Source organism: Diplotaxodon limnothrissa, linkage group LG9 (genome assembly GCF_057381915.1).
Source record: "Diplotaxodon limnothrissa isolate DT_005_m linkage group LG9, D_limnothrissa_male_GT1.1, whole genome shotgun sequence".
Classification (NCBI taxonomy): Eukaryota; Metazoa; Chordata; class Actinopteri; order Cichliformes; family Cichlidae; genus Diplotaxodon; species Diplotaxodon limnothrissa.
The window spans coordinates 23,267,858-23,287,000 of record NC_140604.1 but is presented as its reverse complement, the minus strand read 5'-3'; the positions used below and the strand labels follow the sequence as shown (position 1 = coordinate 23,287,000).

At 41.0% G+C, this 19,143-nt stretch overlaps 1 protein-coding gene across 1 annotated transcript in view; it reads right to left on the bottom strand.

Annotated features, from left to right (window-relative positions):
* Nucleotides 1-1,912: 1,912 nt before the first annotated feature.
* The window catches only part of lmbr1 (limb development membrane protein 1), a 42,837-nt gene continuing 25,606 nt past the window's right edge, over nucleotides 1,913-19,143 (bottom strand). The window contains exons 10-17 of the mRNA XM_085362876.1: nucleotides 17,036-17,125; nucleotides 15,824-15,900; nucleotides 15,287-15,364; nucleotides 10,806-10,879; nucleotides 10,458-10,548; nucleotides 9,759-9,825; nucleotides 5,280-5,441; nucleotides 1,913-4,826 (exon numbers count right to left, since the gene is read on the bottom strand). Of these exons, the coding sequence (XP_085219002.1) occupies nucleotides 4,741-4,826; nucleotides 5,280-5,441; nucleotides 9,759-9,825; nucleotides 10,458-10,548; nucleotides 10,806-10,879; nucleotides 15,287-15,364; nucleotides 15,824-15,900; nucleotides 17,036-17,125 (725 nt within the window). The 3' untranslated portion in view covers nucleotides 1,913-4,740. The remainder of the gene's footprint in view (nucleotides 4,827-5,279; nucleotides 5,442-9,758; nucleotides 9,826-10,457; nucleotides 10,549-10,805; nucleotides 10,880-15,286; nucleotides 15,365-15,823; nucleotides 15,901-17,035; nucleotides 17,126-19,143) is intronic.

Sequence of the window (19,143 nt, the reverse complement as noted above, 5' to 3'; positions counted from 1 at the left end):
TAGGGTGGAGAAGGCAATCTGGATGACTCCATGTGGGTCGCTTAATATAAAATCAGAATTAGCTGTATAAAATACTAAAATAAAATAAGCATTTTTGCTGAAGCTGTGCAGAATTATGCTATCGTACAATGAATATTCTCTGGGTTACAGCCTCTACATAGAGGTGGGTCACAAACTGTTTAAAAAACACATTTTCAGTTTTGTTAGAAACCTCAACCAAATCAGTTTTTCTCTGGGAAACTTCTTGAATTTGTTCCAATTTTTGTTTTCCTTCAACCAACTTTGAACCAGTATCACAATTTTGATAGTTGCACAACTGCACCAATTTAATGTCTGTGACACAGGGTAGCAGAGTGGTAGCCTGGATATTTTATCTGTTTTCTGATCACTCGAGAAGACTTCAAATGTCAATATCCCTTTCCACCACATCACAAAGCTATTCGATTGAGATCTGGTAACTCTGAAGGACTACAGTGAATTTTTTTTATCATGTTCAAGAAACCAGTTTGAGATGTTTTGAGCTTTGTGACATGGTGTGTTATCCTGCTGGAAGCTCCCATCAGTAGATGGCCACACTGTGGTCACAAATGGATGGACATGGTCAGCAACAATACTCAGGTAGGCTGTGGTATTTTATCAAAGCTCAGTCGGTAACAAGGGGCTCAAAGTGTAGCAAGAAAATAGCTCCTGAACCACTACACAACTAGCAGCCTGTACTGTTGATGCAAGACAGCAGGGATCCTGACTCTATTATCTCCTAATTACGGCCTAAGTTTGGTGAACCCTTGTGAATTGTAGCCTCAGTTCTTAGCTGACAGGAGTGGCATCCAGTATGGTCTTCTGCTGCTGTAAATATCTGCTTCGAGGTTCAAAATGTTGCGCATACAGAGATGCTCTTTTGCATACCTTATTTGTAATGAGTGCTTATTTCTTATCAGCTCGAAGTAGTCTGGCCATTCTCATCTGACCTCTGACATCAAAGCATTTTCATCCAAAGACCTGCTGCTTACAGGATGATTTCTTTTTAAGACCGTTCTCTGTAAACCCTAGAGATGGTTGTATGGGGAAAGTCAAAGCAATCAGCGTTTTCTAAAATACTCAGGCCAGCCCATTAACAACCAACAACCAGTCAGTCACTTAGATCACCTTCTTTCCACATTCTCATCCTTAGTTTGAACTAAGACCACCTTAACTAAGTCTACAAGCCTTAAAGCAATACATTTCTGCAGTTTGATTGGCTGATATTTGTATTACTAAGCACCTGTACCAAATGAAGTGACCAGCAAGTGTACATATTACACTGACTTTGACTTCATATTGTGACACTTTGAGTGGGTGTAAAATTGCTTTGGCTGCAGTTTTAACAGAGCATAGAGATGATTTTGAGCCCCGGAAATCTCATGAGGTTTTCACCTATAATTAAGATGTTATGAGGGATAAAAAAAAAAAAAAAAAAAAAAAAAAAAAGACGGAATACATAAGGCAAATTGAAAAGTGTCCATATTAGACCCACCCTATTATAGTATGCAAGAAAAATGTCGCAAAGCTTCATTAAAATGCTACGGTTTATGTACAATAAATAAATAAAACCAGCTGATCCTGAGGGTTTCAGGTAGGGATAACCTAATCATCTATCACAGTTAAACATTAAATATGAAGCTGGAACCGACAGGCCGTGATCTCGGCATAATCATGCAGGGTGAAGAAGTGAAGCAGACTAAAACCACAACTAAAGCGTACATAAAACTCTGCATCGCTCGCGTTTACTTTGTGCATTAAAAAGAAACACGAGAGACGTTATTGACCAAACAGCAGCTAGCCCTTGTGTAGTTGTGCCACCGTGAGAGTTAACAGGCAACCAGCAGCTGTTGTTTGACAAGACATAATTATAGCGCATAGCTCCCCATTAAACCACAAGCTATCTTTTCATTGCTTATTTATGGATTAAACAAGTGAGATATTATGTTGGTGAGCTTTATAGGTGCCATTTTTCTTTATATCTGAGGACGGAGCTAGGATGGCTTCCCAGTCTTACCCTGAGCAAAGCTAATAACATCCTGCCATCATACCCACAACACAAATATTACAATGGTGTCATTCTTCTGATCCAACACATCCACATTTTCACCTTTTATTATGGGAAGGAAAGAAACTGATTACTGGACAAGTAATAGGTAAACATTGAAGTCACAATTAGCCAACGACCGCTGATGACCTGATTGCCACAGTGACAAATGAAAATAAGTTGAAGCATTTTCTTTTATTTGCAAACACACAAACATCGAAAAGAACAAAACATTACATTTAGCAGACTGAAGAATTGTTTAAAAAAAAAAAATACATTCACACAAAACATGTACCAAAATTACATGCAGGGGTCGAGTGTCAGATGGAAAGAAATGAAAGCCTGCTCACTGACATTTCAGAGCAATTTTCAAGTTTTTTGAACCCCCCCCCTTACAAAAACCCCATTAAACAGATTTATTGTAAATGCAGTATGCAGAGTTTGATTGTGATGCTTTATTAGGGGTGTGACACTTTCCTGCAGTGTGTAGCTGAGTGGATGGACGCACGGGTTTAACCTTTTCACCCAGATGAAGAATTATTAATTTTAATCTCTAATCCATCAGTGTCACCCTTTGACCTACCACATTAATTTGTGCCACAATGGTATTTTTCACAGTATGCAGACATCAGCGTGCTTTTACTGGAAACAAATAAAATGACAAGAAACATACCAGGACATGTACCTCAAGTTTCTGCCACTACACAACTTGCTCTCTTGATATGGCCTTGATCACAAATCAGACACATGGCTGTACTTTGGATTTGGGATGAAAAGCCGACATAATCACCATTTACAAAACATTCTCAGGTCTGATTGGAGAAGTTGGTGTCAGTGAGTTTTTTCCTTAATTCCAGTCTTTGTAACAACATCAAATTGCAGTCAGTTTTTGGTGCAAAAAAATTCTCCTTCCCATTTCGATTGCATATACAAATTCAGCTTTTTTTCCTCCTTCTTTTCATCACTCTATCACTTAAACGACCATGAAAATACAAAGCGCGCACGCACACACACACACACACACACACACACACACACACAATCATCATGAGATCACTCTAATCTAGTCTCAATGGAGCTGATGTGACATAAACATTCATGGCAAAAAGAAATGGCTTCAGACTAGAAACTCTGGCATACAGGAGATCACAGTGGAACTGTCTACACGCTCACAATGCCCACGCACACACGCACGGACAAAAACTCCACAGAACCTTAACATTAAGCCTGCTTTTTCGTATAAGGCATTTAAGGTGGTTCTGGAGACAAAGAACATCACAGTTCAGAAGATTATGCAGCAATACAACATGTAAAAGGGGCCTGAGTCACCTAGTCTTTCTCACAGCAACAAAGCTGGATGTTTTCTTACTCATGCATTCTGTGTGAAGACCTACAGATTTGCATTAGATGAAGCTGTTTATAAAAAAAATATATATATAGGTATATGTACAAGAAAATACAGAATGCTTAGTGATTCAGACCCTGGGTGCGAGCCCAATGTTTACATCCAAAATAGGTATGAAACAATGAAATATGTACATGTGTATACAACATTTACAAAGAAACGTGACCATTTCTGTGCCCTGTATAAAAAAAAAAAGTTTCTTTCCTTCTTTATTTACTTATTTTTGAGGATTTTGGGGTGTGGAATAAGCAATATTGCGGTGACATTTTCCTCCGATGTGCATAAAAGAATACAACCTCGTCCTCACTTTCAAACCTGCTCATTGGAAGCGAAGTGAAATAAAACTCCCACATAGTTTCCCATTTGTGGAGCCGCTCAAGTCAAATCTGGAGCACCCAAAAAAAAGTTCTCATCCTACTTCATACAAACTAATGACATCATCAATAAAGTTAAAGCGCACTTGGAGTAAAGCCAGATAAAATGACTGATGACAGTCCCGAGTGCTAAAAATTTGAGGCCCTTTTATTAAGAATGACAGTGCCTAATTCACAATATGTGAGCCGTATTGATGCTGTGCAGTTTTACAGACCAGCCGTGATGAGTGGGAATAAATGACTCGTCCTCACGCTTCACAAAGCTCTTGGTTGTTTTTCCCATTTTTTGACAAACTGACACCTCATTACGCCTGTATCAGTTAACATTAGAACAACAACAGCAAAAACCCTCTCTCTAAGACCCTTAACTGTGAGTGCACCCTGCCTCACTGTCACAGACACATTAACAATAAAAACAAAAAACAAAAAACTGTCTAATTGAATTGTGTAGGTGAAATTTATGTTAGTGAACACAGAGGTAAATGTAAGACTCTGGTTGCTTCTGTGTAGTGCGGTGGTGTAAAGGTTGTAAGAGAATGGGCAGAGGGAGGGAGAGAATGCCCCTGAAGCAAAAGATGGGTGGTTTGAAGTCACAGTCGTGGTTGAGGTCAACTTCAAGGTCACTGCAGTGATGCCAGTCTATTTCAATCCTCAGTCTCAGCCCTGCCCCTGTCCCAGCTTCCATCCGAGACGCAGAGGATGGAATGTCACGAAGCTAAATTGCTCTCAGCCTCCATTTGCAGCATCCGTCAGACACTGCCTGGGTTTATTAAGTTCCTTCCAATCCTTTTCACCTTTCAGCAGTCAGGCAGTACTGTCGAAATATCCCTTTGGCTGCATTTACGTGTGTAGGTGTCTGTGCATGTGTGTATGCGTGTGTTGATCTATCGTCCCTTTCACAGAGTTTTCTGATGCCCATTGGCCGAGAGCTTCCCAGATTCAGGGTCTGTGGGGCTGTTTGACAGTTGCAATTTATCCAGACCTGGGCAGTGGGAGATAAGGCAGAAAAATCTAATTAAAAAGCCTCAGACTTTCACTTAGACAGAAGTATTGATGTCCTTTTTCCTCCCTCGGTTCTTCTGTCTGGCATTTTCTAGCCCTATCCCACCCTGTGTATCAAACATGCAGGGCCCGTCACCACAAGCCTTGGGGACTAGTCTCATCTTCTGTCACATGTCAGTTCAGCGACACGCTGGACGTGTCGCTCTATCAGAGAGAAATAAACACCATTTCTCTCCAAAGCTACCAACTAGGTTGGATTTGTCAGCGTCTCAAAATTAGGATTAAATTGAGCAGTCACATACTATCAGACAGACGTAGAACCAACATAGCTGTACTGAGGCACGTGAAAGACTACGCACTGTCCTGTACTATATACTGAAAGCTGCTGGTTAGAAACTTTTAGGATATGTACAGACCCTGTTGATGAATTTACCTAACGCCTTCAGGAGCTCTTCCCGGACCGCTGAGGTGAATTTCCTCACGAGACAAAGTGTTGTCACAACTGCAAACAGCAGGTTGTACGAAAGGACGATGTAAAAGTTTCCCAGCCAATTAAATCTGCCAAAGTCTCCCAAAAGATCAAACCTGGTGATGCCTGTGAAGGACAGAGACACACACACACACACACACACGCACACACAACTGGGTTACAAATGAGGTTGACATTCATTCAAAAATGTGCAATTTCTTACTCAGAACCGTGACCTTTAATAACTCTTCACACAAAGCTGTGATAACCAAGAGTCGAAATGTTTTCTCCTCAGCTGAATTCCACAAAATAAACAAAACCCTGAGAAAAATGAAGTTCATCTTTCCAAGGCTCCTTCTGACAAGACAAGTATTGTTCATAAGAATTCTTCCTAACAAAAGCAGAAGGCTGCAGCAAACTTATGAGCCTCTTTGAAAATGTCATTCTCCTCAGGCCCATCTTTTTCAAAAAGTAAAAAAAGAAAGAAAAAAAGAAAATAAAAATCTGAAAAGGGGGCTTATATACAAAAACAATTTAATATGGATTACAGGAATTAATACATTTCTGACTTGTAATAAAAAAAACTACTTGTAATAGCGTTGGTGCACTTTGGGTCTGAGACCAGCCATGTGTTGTAAGGTGGTACAAAAACAACTACTTCAAGAACTCCACAGATTCACACCACTAGTCTTCACGCATGCAATTCTAATTTCTGTTGACAAATCTGCACATTTCCAAGCAGATTTACGCCCAAATCTGAAAAAAATCAATCAATCAAACAAAAACTAACCTACATTAGGTATTTCCACCCTCTTCAATAACCTATTGCGAAGACAGAGTGTGCCCACTGAAATCTCAAACACTATGGACAATTCATATTTGTCCAATCTCCCCTGTAAGGTCAACTCGTGAACCTCTAGACCACTTTTAGCACTGCTGCCACACTGCTGTGAATATGTCATCATGACCTTTGTGCATCGTTCGTCTTCAATTTGTCTCCATCGACGGCCACATTAACACAGTTTACGTTAATGAACTGATATTTCAGCTGTGTTTTACCAGTTTGCCACACTGACGGGAATCCAGTGTCCAGTGCAGAGGTATAGTGGTCACATCACGACTTCAGGGAGTGATCTTAAAATCGACCACGCTAAAAGCGATCCGGAGACGGCCTTGAAGGGAGGTCATCCAAATGTACAGCGTGTAAGAATTCTGATTTGGTTTGGACCAAAGCAATTTCACTCAGGCTTGGGTAAACATCCACTGACCCACTGCATGGCAGAGTTGCTGCTTATTTTTATCACTTGGCTGCATCTTGGTTAATGTGAGCACAATTCTCTGAGGAACATAAAAGGATGGCGAGCTAATTATAGCAGCTAAGGTGGCTTGCAGGTGGACTTCATCTCTCCTTCAGACAAAGATAAAGGAGCTCCCTCTTAGCTCTACACTGCCAGACCAATTTCAAACCATCTGTCACAGCTGATCACATGCAGCTTGGAAAGCCATCAACACCCTTTTGTTTTCCTGCTTATCCATCCATGCGTTCATGCACTCTAGCTGCGCCATCCCACAGAGTACTGTGGGGAGATAATTAAGCTTTCAATAACCTGTGTGCACAGATCTGTTTAATGTTATTAAATCATCTTCTCCTATGTTAATTTTGCATGCAACATTGATGAAGGAAATTACTGCATCAATATTTAAAGTCCAAGTACCATAACGGTATCCTGTCCTGCTATCTGTAAGCAGAAATCACATTCTCATGCATCAGACTGAGGAAGCCCTAGTCCCTGGACATTCAACTTCTCCTGTAACATCTTCACAACCTCTGTCATCAATTAGATTGGGCAATCGATTCAGCGTCTGGAGAGATGTATTTACAGCCGCAGTAAGCGGTTTGGCAAGCATCAAGGACCTTTAACAAAATTGCTTGAGAAAAGATGGGGAGAGCGATGATGGAGACCCCAGTCAATACAGCTAGCCACTGTGGTCGGGCTAAATTCATTTCTAATGCCAAAGGTTTTAAACTTGGGTTAGTAATGTGAGAAAATCTAATTGAGGGTTTCAAAAAAAAAAAACATTTCAGTCTCTGAAATGTCGGTAGGGAGACGGAGACATTATCATGCTGCTGTTCAGAGCCGTCAGGACGTTACACTGTGTTTCCATCTTCACTCTGACCCTGCCTCAACTCAGCAGAGACCAACATGTCATGCAGAATTTGTCAAAGTTTTAAATATGAATTGGTGCAAAGTAAAACCAAGCCATAACGTCTGGTGATATTACCATTAATCAAGCTGGATTTGATGGTGATGCAGCTTAAAGTGCACAGAGAGAGACATTAAAGTTCACCCAAACATGTGTAACCTGCAGAGGTGGAAGGGAAGGGTGGAGCTGATTGTGATGTGCATTTGGTGTAACTAAACATTTGTTACTACACTATTAAACATGCTGCGTGCTCTAGCACAATTCCCTTATCTCTTACACAGTGCATATTTACCACCCACCGACATAAAAACGCCTCACGTCAACACACGAAACCCTTTCTTGTCTCTTAACATCTCACTTCGTCACACTCAACTCTTTGCACGTCTTTTTTTATCTTGTGCTGAGCAGCCTTTTCTCTTCAACTCTGTCTCATGCATTTATTCCTTTTCATCCATTCAGTGTCACAAAGCAGAACCTGTTGATATTTTGTAAAGCTCCCAGTGAGTCACTGTATGCTCACTCCATCCTATTTTCCCACTCTGTTGCTCTCACACATACTTGCGCACACACACACACACACACACACGCACACACACACACACACACACACACACACACACACAAAAGTAGTGCTATTTAAACAGCTGTGCTCTGCACTCTGCATGTTTATTAGTGCCATTGTGATGGTGCTACTCCTGTCATTTTTATTCTGCCTGCACTCTTTTCTAACATCACCATGAGAGACTGTAGGAGAATTCAACTCCTGTGACCTGGTGTTGGTGGTAACAATGAAAATTGTTGTGGGAGAGGAAGATTTAATCTTTCTTCTTGTTTGTGCCAAGGACACAATGACAGCTCTGATAAGTCTGTAACCTACATTTCAATCATTCAGTCGTAACACAGCAAAAATACCAGCTTCTGTAAAGCTCACTAATGAGCATGCTGTATCTTGTTTCTTTCATTAACAAAGTCTGTTTTTGGGCAGGAATATTTCTTGTCTGTTCTGCATGTTCAGATTATAAAAGGAGATACAGTATGCTGGTCTCAGCCAGGATAACCCTGAAAGAGAGGTTTTGATCTTTTTCAGGTTTTCCTTGATAAACCAGCAGTTGGAACTTTTGCATCGTTCATTTGGTAGTGAGAGTGGACATGCTTATAGCGAGGACAAGCCATAGACCAAAGTTAGTCTGGGAACCCATCAGCTTGCCAATAACTTTGTTCTTTACACACCAGAAACACCAACTGGAATAGAGGATAACTGATACCATGACCAAACGCTGTTCTGTCCACCAGAATGGATCTGGATAATTTAAAAAAAATTTAAAAAAAAGAAGCTAACAGAAAACAAACTGATCTGTAAATGATAGCGGTTTATAGAGATTACACCAATGGGCCTTACTGTCGACCGCTTTCTTTTTTAGACCATTATCCTTTCTCTGAATGCAGAGTTTCTTTTTCCCCCCCTTCCAATCTGTATTTCTATCAGTGCAGTTTACGCTGTCCCTGGTGCTACCTTTTCTGCCCTCTTCAAATCTGGAAAACCAATTGCTGCTGGTTGCACATTGCAAAAGGGTTGGCCTGTTCACAATATTTAAAACTCTGGTATAAATCAAGTTGGATTTTCCCAGCCTTGCATGTCCTCCCAAATTCCAGCTTTGAATCACATAAACTGTAGTGTTGGTTGGTGGATTCTCACTTCTTTCAGACAGAGCAAGGCTAGCCGTTTTGTCCCTTTAACCCTCGATTATACTTTCCACATCCAGGAGTCCGCTTTGGTTCGCTCAGGTCAGAGTGGCAAATTTCATCAGACAGTGAGCGCAAGGGTCCATGCAGATATCCATGTGTCACCACAAACATTGGTCAAGGGAAAATTTATATTACAATGCATCAACTACACATGCACCCTAGGTAGTGGACTTCAAGTACAACAGGAAGAACTACCCAGCTGTCAGTGTCCACAATGGACAATAATCAGGGACTTACATTTTCAAGCTATCAAACTAACAAGCTACAGCTTCATATTTAGTGGGTGGACTTGATCACCCACTATTAATGTTTTCATCTAACTCTAAAAAATGTCCTTTCTTTTTGAAAGTTGTCAAACTGCTGCTATTTAATCATTTAATGTGTCTACAAAAAATTGTCTCTGAATGAAAAAAGAAAAAGCAAGCTGCACTCACTCTCCTTACCGCAGGCAAAAGAAAATACAAAAACACTCACATGAAAAAGCATACTCACCTAGTGTTCTGGACATCACTGGCAAGGCTGAGCTCAGCACCAGGATGGAGACACAGCAACCAATGATCTGCAAATAAGACCAAATAATCAAACCTCCGAGTTTAGCCCTCAACAAATTACATGCAATTTATAGCGAGTGTGAAGCAGAAAAAGCACCCATTGCACCAGCAGTTTTAGCCGTGATGTGCCCACACACATACACGCCACTTGATGATAAATTGGTTCCACATATTATACAATTAGTACCTCTGAAGATGCTCATTATGAGGTTCCTTCTATTGTCCTTTCAAGTCCTTTCACTGAAGCATCATGCTAGTTAACAAGCCTCACCACTCCCAAACTCATTACCAAGTGAATAGTTGCCACCCAGCCCCCTTCTCCCCCTAAGAAAAAAAAAAAAAAAAAAAACCTCACTCTCCCTCTGATGTACAAGAAAAGAGCTTGCACTTTGCTGGTGTTTACGCAACTTACAAACAAATATTGAACAGATCAACTAAGGCCATTGAGGGGCCCGGAGGAAAACATTAGTGAGCAGCAGGGACAGAGAAGACAGGAAGGCGAGAGCAATGAAGACAGAAAAAAAAGACAGGGGAAATAGATGAAACACAGGAGGGGGCAAACACATCAGCACCTTAGGAGCAATTTCAGCACCCTTGCCCCCACTTCACCCCACTCCCTGCCTTTCTATCCCATCTTTACCGTTGTCATGGTTGTGTCATCCTTCCTGGGAGTGAGTCCCTCAAAGACACGCAGACTGTAGAAGCCAACGACAGAAGACACCATCAAGTAGCTGTTCAGCAAATCAATCAAGGAGCAAAAACACCTTGCTGCAAGTAGAAAGCAGCTTTTCTTTGAGTCAACTTTTTATGTGTCAAGGCTCAACCTTTTCAGGTATCATAAAGGGTGATGAAACAACGCAACATGTTTTCCGGAAGGTGTTCAGCTCAACTATGTCCTGGGTAAACAAAGCTGCCTTGGCAATGTTGCTGTTGGCCATGGAGCATGTTACTCAGGCCACAGACAAAGGGGAGGTCACTGAAAGGATACAATATGAGGACAATCTCCAGCACTGCCTGAGCCACACCAAATGTGGACAAAGAGGTGTTCCCAATGGCTCGATCCTAGAAGAGAGAGACAAATAGGAAAACAGGGATATTAAACATCCTACACTACCCTTCAGACTAAAACAGATCACAAAAATGACAACACTTGGTGTTGTGTACGACTGCAGACATGAGCAATTACAGAAGACCTGCAAAAGTAAGTACGTGGTGCACGAAGAATTTCCCTACTTGAGAAAGACAGAATCAAATTGGCTAAGTAATGAATGGAACAAGATGAAAGAGGCTCTTTGCAAATCACTGTCGACCATACAATATGTGAACAGGTGTTCAAACAAAAACGGCACATTGCTTACGGTAAGAAGAGTGTACAGGCTGAAAGCATGCCAAAAACATAAAAACAACTAAACAAATCCTTTAGCAAATACACTACGCAAACCCCCTCACCCATCCTCACCCCTCCAACCCCTAAGGCCTTTTGAAAGTGGAGCAGGAAAAAGACATACATCCACATATACAGCACATACCAAGCATCTGAGTTGTCAAATGCCAAATATTTGCTTTTTTCAGACTTGGCACCCAAGACGATCCTCCAGAGGATTTGTACATTTAATGGGGGTATATACACAGTACTTCACACAAAGTTACCTAAAACTCCCCTAAAAGTGTTTGCTGCAAATTCAGATTCTTGCTGATACAATAAACCTATCTTAACAGAGCTGTGCAGCACTAATCCAGTCATTTTATTTATTTATTTTTACTCTAAATCATAGAGTACTGCATGTACAGTTAGAGTACAGAAGTGCAAGGCAAATGTGCTGTTACTCGTCATGCAATATGCACCTACAGCATATTAAACTGCACAGCATATATTTGGTGTGCTGCCGTGGTTTCTGTTTGAGATTTGCATTTGTATTCTTTTTCCCTTTCCCACTTTAAGTGTCTTTATCTTGATTTGTTTTGTAAAACGGGCTGCAGGGGAAAAAAGGAAAGCCTGACAGGTTGTTTCATGCCTTTTTATGCAACTGTCATCCCTGGGAGCTTACTGCAGAGCCATGGTGCAGTGCCCTCTCTCTCTTACACAGAGAATTAGCAGCATTAGCAGACAGAATCTGATGTCATTTATTAATGGAGGGAGGGCATGCATTAAGATGGCGTGTGCACTCGCAATAAGCATGCACGTGCGTACACAGGACACCTAGCTTGTGCTGTGCACCTCCTTTCCATTCGTCTTTACATTCCGGTAGCAGAAAGAGTGACGGATCGTGTGTTACTGTGTGTGAAAGAGCGGGATAGGGGTCCATAGAGGGAAGGGTCTATGTTCCAGTCAACTCACACTGCACATTAAGACTGCTGGTGTCCTTCTACAGAGCCACCATTGAGAGTGTTCTAACTTACTGCATATGCATCTGGTACACTAGCTGCACAGGGGCTCAGAGGAAAGCACTCCAAGGGATCATTAACACCGCCCAAAAGATCACTGGCTGCCCTCTCCCCACACTGGAAGTTCTACACAACGCCCACTGTTTTAAAAAGGCCCAAAACATCATAAAAGACACCTCACATCCTGGCCACTCCCTGTTCGAACTGTTGCCCTCAGGCAGACGGTACAGGGCAATCAGAGCAAGGACTAATAGACTCAAACACAGCTGTTATCCAACTGCAATAACACATCTGAATACTACAAAAAAAAATGTCCATCACGCCACTCTTGTGTTAATCTATGCACGGTCTGAAGCATGTGTGTGGGAATGTATGTGAATGTTTTACTGTTATATCTTATTAGTATTTTAAGTATTCTATCTATTTTATTTATTGAATTTTATTGTTTTATTTATATTTTGATATTGCTAGGGATGATGCAATGATCGGGGACCATTCTTAATTTCGTTGTTCTCATGACAATGACAATAAAGTTTCTGATGATTCTGATGATTCTGATGATATTGAGGCTGATGAGGCCGTCAATGCCATACATACATCTATACTTCACATTCTTACTTTGTACTAAGTTGTTGTTGTTTTTTAAATTGTATTTAATTTGATTTTATTAACACAGCTACACATGCACCCTATGATTAACATATTTCAAGGCAGTCCCGTAAAATATTCTCATATTTTTCATCTTTCGTATAGTCAAAGCCATGTCCTACTCATGTATCCAGTTGCCAACAACCTAATTCCAACCTATAAAAAATCTAAACAAGTGGGAGAAGAAACTGTTCAGATCTCTGAAGTTGCTTGTGCCCATGTAACAACCTTGAAACAGCAACTGCGTTTCAAAGTTTACTTTTACAGTCATACTCATTTAATTTTATTTTATTTACATGGTGCCAAATTTAATAACAGTTGCCTTATAGCACTTTAAATTGTAAGGTAAAGACACTACAGTAATTCAAAGAAATCCTGCCTCCACCCACCCACCCCACTAAGTAGGCACTTTGCAAAAGTGGGAAGGAAAATCTCCCTTTTAACAGGAAGAAGCAGGCTCAGGGAGGGGTGACCATCTGCCGCAACCAGTTGGAGTCTGAGGGGGTTTAAGTGACAGACATTTGCAATCCATACATTTCACCGAACTATGAGAGGCTGCTGTCATTTAATCTTACAGAATTTCTGAAATGTAAATATTAAATATACATATAATAAGCAACAAGCAAAGACTTAATATTCACATACATTTCCAGATTTTTAGATAATCTTAAAGCCAGTTATAAAGTGAAAAGGGTGTCTGGAGATGGGAGGTCAAGTTGTTAAATACATGCAAGGATAAATGCGTTTGTATGTCCTCTCTGTGCCTATGTGGACTCTCTCCAGGTACTCTGGCTTCCTCCCACAGTCCAAACACATGCATGTTGGGCTAACTGATAATTCTAAACTGGCTGCAGGTATTCATGTAAGCGTGAACTGTTGTCTCTCTCTACGCAGTCGCACCGCGACAGACTGGTGACTAGTTTTGGGTGTATTCTGCCTTTTGCCCCACAACAGCTGGGACTAGCATGACCCGGATCTGGACAGGCAGAAGATGGGTGGATGGATGCAAGCCTTTGTGCATTTGGACAAGGGCAACTTTAGTTGGGTGAAAATTACTGTCCAGCCACAGTAATTGCCTGTTTTGCAAAATAGAGTGTCAAGTGCAGTGGCCACCAAAAAGAAGGGCCTGTAGTAACAGTTTTATTGGTGTCTCTAAGTGCTTGTTCATAAAGCTGTAAATCCCTCTGTCCTATGACAGAGGCAGTGCCAACTTCTCATCTATAGCCACCTGCGTTTCCTCTCTGCTCGTCATCCTTTTCTTTCCCTACTCCTTGTTATCCTTCTCTATACCCATCCACTGCCCTGTAAAGCTGAGCGGTACACTGCTCAGTATTCTAAAGACTACAGCAGGATGCTTAGCTGGAAGGGAAGACAAACACTGACAGGGCACTTCTATTGTGCTCTACTCCCATAACAATCAGGGCCTCATTTGACTTTCCCACAGTCTGAGTCTCTCTTGCTCTGGCAGTACCTTGCCGAGATGTCAAACCTCTCTCTCCCCTCTTATATCACATTCTCTCCCCTGTCGTTATCTTTTTCCAGACAGAGGGCAGAGGGAATTTCTGTGCCAGAGGGGCACAGTCTGAGAGTTAGAGGATAAGGTTAAAGAAGCATGATAGATGATCTCATATCAGTATTGATTGTTTTAGGAAGATGAGATGGCCCCTCCTGCTCGTAGATTTGTGAGATCAGAGGTGTGGCATCCATCCAGCTCAACATAAAGCATAAACCATTTAGTGAGGCCATACTGTCAGGGAGGACAGCTTCAAGCTACATGACAAGTGTAATTTGGGGGATTTTCTGCAATGTGTCATGCCAAAGAAAACATCCAGCTCAATAAAATAATTGGAATGTCGAGGGCAGCTCTGTCAGATGCCCGCGAGATGCAAAATGAAATGAGGGAGAAATAGGATACATTATGTTGCCCCTTTTCAGACAAGAATGCAACCACAACTGCACACACATGCAAGCACACACATGCACGCATCTCTGTCACTGCAGATGAGATGAGATACAAGGAGCTTAAAACACATTGCATGTTAGGCAGAGATGAGAATCTCAGAGCCATTCCACACTTGGTGGAATGGCTGTTTCACAGTAAGAGCCCTTCACTTGCCCCCGTCTGCATTTGCACAAGGGAGGAAAAGCAGCTTATTCACCCACTGAGGGCAGGAGACACATAGCAACCTCATTGAATTTGCACACTGCTGTGAAATGACTTTGAATGAGCTTCCAAAACAAAACCAGAGCCACAACGTTGAAGCCTGATTAACATCTGGTCCAGTCTTTTCTTCCAACGTGCACCTGAGCATATCTGGAATTTGATTTATGTCTCCGCCAGGGACAGGGCAGGCCCGATAGGCAAGCCCTACTGCAGTTTACATTCTAGGTGTGTGATGGTGTGAACGCAAAAGCCTAGTTAGACAGAAGGCTTACTGTGGATCCCTTGGGCATGGCAGTCTCATCTACTAGAAGATAGAGGATGTTCAGTGCCACCAGAAGAACAGAGATTGTCTGCAGACATAGAGGAAGACAAAAATTTGTTCACACATGGTATAATTATAAAAAGATTGATCAAATCCTCCAAGTATCCGGCATCATGATATAATTGAATGCATAATAACAATCTTGTAACTGTAAACTGTGCCAAAATTGAGCTTCTCAAAACTTAAACAATTTGGGGGTTGTGCGATGCACGTGCCCTGCCTTGCACATGGCCTTTCTACCTTATCTAACAGTATCAGACGACAAACAGTATTCACACACTGTAATTTATTTAAAATCACTGTTGTTGTAGGTTGGTATTCAGCATTGTCTTAAAACATCCATTAAACAAAAGTAGTTTCCCCACCCAGACTCTGTGGGAAAAGATGGATTTTGAGGTACCGTGTTACTCCCAGTGGATACCAGCCAGGCTGTAAACGTCATGAGCAAACAGTGTGGGCCTAATGATAGGTCCATCTTAACACTCACCGTTCCTGTGAGCAGGATCAGCATCACTATGGGATACAACAAGTTCTTCTCCCATCCCGATGCCTTCTTTCTTCTCTCTGTGAGGACATGAAAGTGCAACAAAGAGTGAGTTTATTTATTTTAAGAAATGTATGTACGATGAACTAAACTCCTCCATTACACTTTCCACTACTTGTTAATTAATCAGCTCATCAAAGAACCTACTGCAACCACAAGCCCTCTGGCTTTATTTACAGGGTTTGTACCGCTTTGTTTAGTAAAACATATCGCGAGTGTGTGGGCTGAGCACAATCTCAGCTCTCATCGCAACCGCCCCACCTGCAGGTAATATACATTTCATAACCTTCAAAAATTACACTCTTCCTCTGTAATTAGCCACACTCATCATTGCCTTAATTAATGGAAAAAAATAATAACTCCTGGATGAAAAGAAATGCTACAAAATTAATTTTATGATTTATATTTAGGAGAAAATACGTATGCATGTGCTGGGCGACTTATGCCTCTCATTCTTCTAAGCCAGATGAAACATTTCAGCTTTATATGTACCTCGTATTTCAACGCCTCATTCATCATGTTTATAGACTTTGCTGACAGCCCATGGACCACAGGCACTATGTCTTACAGACATCAACTGTCCTCTTACAATGTGTATTTGACTGCCCTTTAGTATTTGCTATTTTGACTTCTTTCTCCATTTCCAACCTTGTTACTCCTCCTTATTCTCAAAGTGCATCCACCCAGCCTGCCCAAGAAGTTTGCCAAGTGCACTTTATATGCACCATCCTTCTAAATTAATGACATCACTAAAAGGCTTGGTACAATATAAAGTTTGCATCTTGTCCAATATCCTAAGTGCCTTTGTGCTCTCCTACCCCTCCTACCCTGCTCCCCAAAAGGCTCAGGCTTCATTTATAATATCCTAAAATGGATGGGAAATTATCAGGCAGTTCTGGTCCAAGTCCAAATTAAGAAATTAAGGCAGATGAAGAGAAAGCGGCTGCCTGTCAGCAATATGCAAAAAGCTAAGCTAACGTCTGTGGCATATATCTCCGAGATGCAAAACAGAAAATGAAGAGAAATGATGCATATCATTTAAGGAATAAAACCAAGGGAACAGAAATAATAATAATTAAAAAAAAAAAACAACTCAAATGAAAGGCAGCGAGAGAGACAGCGAGAGAGTATAAAAACTACCACACACATACTTACCCAATTTATTCCTCTGATTTCTAATATTGTCCAGTTCTTTGTTGAGCTGGTGAGCAAAGCTCCCTCTGGTATAAGCGTGTGTGGAAGACCCTGTGAAAATAAAAATATTCAAAATGTCTGAAACGTGCTGTATGAGCACATGTTGTGTAGGGATAATATAGAGCTATGTTTCTTCTCTTAAAATTTTTTATTTCACAGAAGACAAAGAAAAAAAACGATGCCCCTTTTGAAAGGTTTGGCTTTTTTGCTTTGTTAAAACAACCTAAATGACTATCAACAGCAAAAATAACCCACTGTTTTTGTTGCAGTTATAATGTTGTTTAAACAGAAACAAAGCTCCTCTTTTGGACACCATAACTTGGAAAAAAAAAAACTTCTTTTTTTTTTTAAACTTCCCTTAAATACTTAAATAGACGGAGAGGATGTTAACCTCTCCCTGTATTCATCCTACCTCAGCATATGGTATTTGACTTGTCTTTATTAAGCAATCCCATCAAAACAAGTAATCCTGCACAGAAAATAACAACGTGATCTCAAACAAGTAAAAATAATCTCTTGTGTCAGGAGCTGTCTAGCACATGCCACAACTGGTTGAGTGGGCTGGATAAGACAGCAAGGGATTCTCCAGGAAAACCACAAGGCCAGCTCATTTAAGTCTAATTTATCTATTTTACTCTGTTTTCCTTCCAGCTTGACGCACTATCACAGAGGCCCCTCGAAGCCAAAGTGGAAGAGTATCCATTTGCATCCCTCGGGTGATTGGCAGATCAAGACCAATTAGTTCAGTGTTACACCGTTACTAACGTGCAATAAAAATACCATCTTTCATCTTTGTTACAGGAGTGAAGGACCAATCACTTTGATCAGACCTTCTTCTTCCCTCTGTTATTATGTCACGCCCTGTCTGGATGGGTTTAAGTAGGTAAAAGAGGGTGAGATAGACGCAGAGGTGGAGAGTTAGCAGTCTATGCCCGTCTAAGGATCTGAGCAAGGGAAAGTTTGAACCCTCCAAGCAAATACGCTCAGAACACAACAGGAAATGTCATAGATAGTTCATAAATAGTTTTCTTTTTTCCAGAGACAAACTGAACACTTTGCCTCGGGGGAGCCAAATCTGTTCAGCTGCAAGTGAACTTATCCTTTACCTACGTGCACTGCGTATTTGAACAAGGCCTGACGCATCACTGGCACATATAAATCCTTGCTGAAATTAAAAAAAAAAAAAAAAGAAGTTTGTGTGGGTTTTTTTTTTCTTTTTTAAAACCATCCATCCAAAACAATACTTTACACTGAAAACAAAGGACAATAAAATCGATTGTTCAAAGCAGAGAAAGGGAAATGCTTAGATTTTCAACTGCAGTATCTTCAATGACATCACAGCAAACCGAAGTTAAATATATCCTTCTACTCCTTCTGCTGGCAGCGTCAAGTATAAGACTGAGTTACAGCAAGGCAGAGATGCTGAGTGGGGCTTCTGGCAGTCAGGAAGGCCTGGAGTAATTCAACATATCCTCTCCAACCTTCTCCACAGTCAAAAAATTACGTCATTCACAAATATGCTAAACACCATGCTGAGACAACAGAGGCACTGGCAAGGTCATTGTGCCGCATAGCATCTGGACGAGTGCTCTGTTTTCAGCACATCAGGGTGGTGAGAGGGCAGTCTGTACAAGTGTGTGCATCGCTTTGCCTGTATTGCAGTATATTTATGTGTGCCTGGTGCTGTTTTAATATATTCTGTTCTTCACTATGAAACTACTGAAACAGTATATAAACTGGTCCTTGTAAACTTTGACAAGCACAAATACAAGTTTTTTTAGCCTCTCACACATCTACCATGTGTATGGAGACCTGCAACATCTGGCAGTACAAAGGACAGTTTAGGATTATGAAGCAACAGAAGTGAAAGGCTTGTTATGGAACTAAAAACTGAATCAAGTTACTTTCTGTAACTGAGGCAATGCAATCAATAGTGTCAACAGGACGTTTTATATTTGCTGTGTCTCTCTGACATCATAAAAAACCCCAAACATTTATTTCTGATACAATGCACCATTATTCTTGAACCTTAGTTCACATTGGCTGCACATAGCAGCCATCACTAGGTG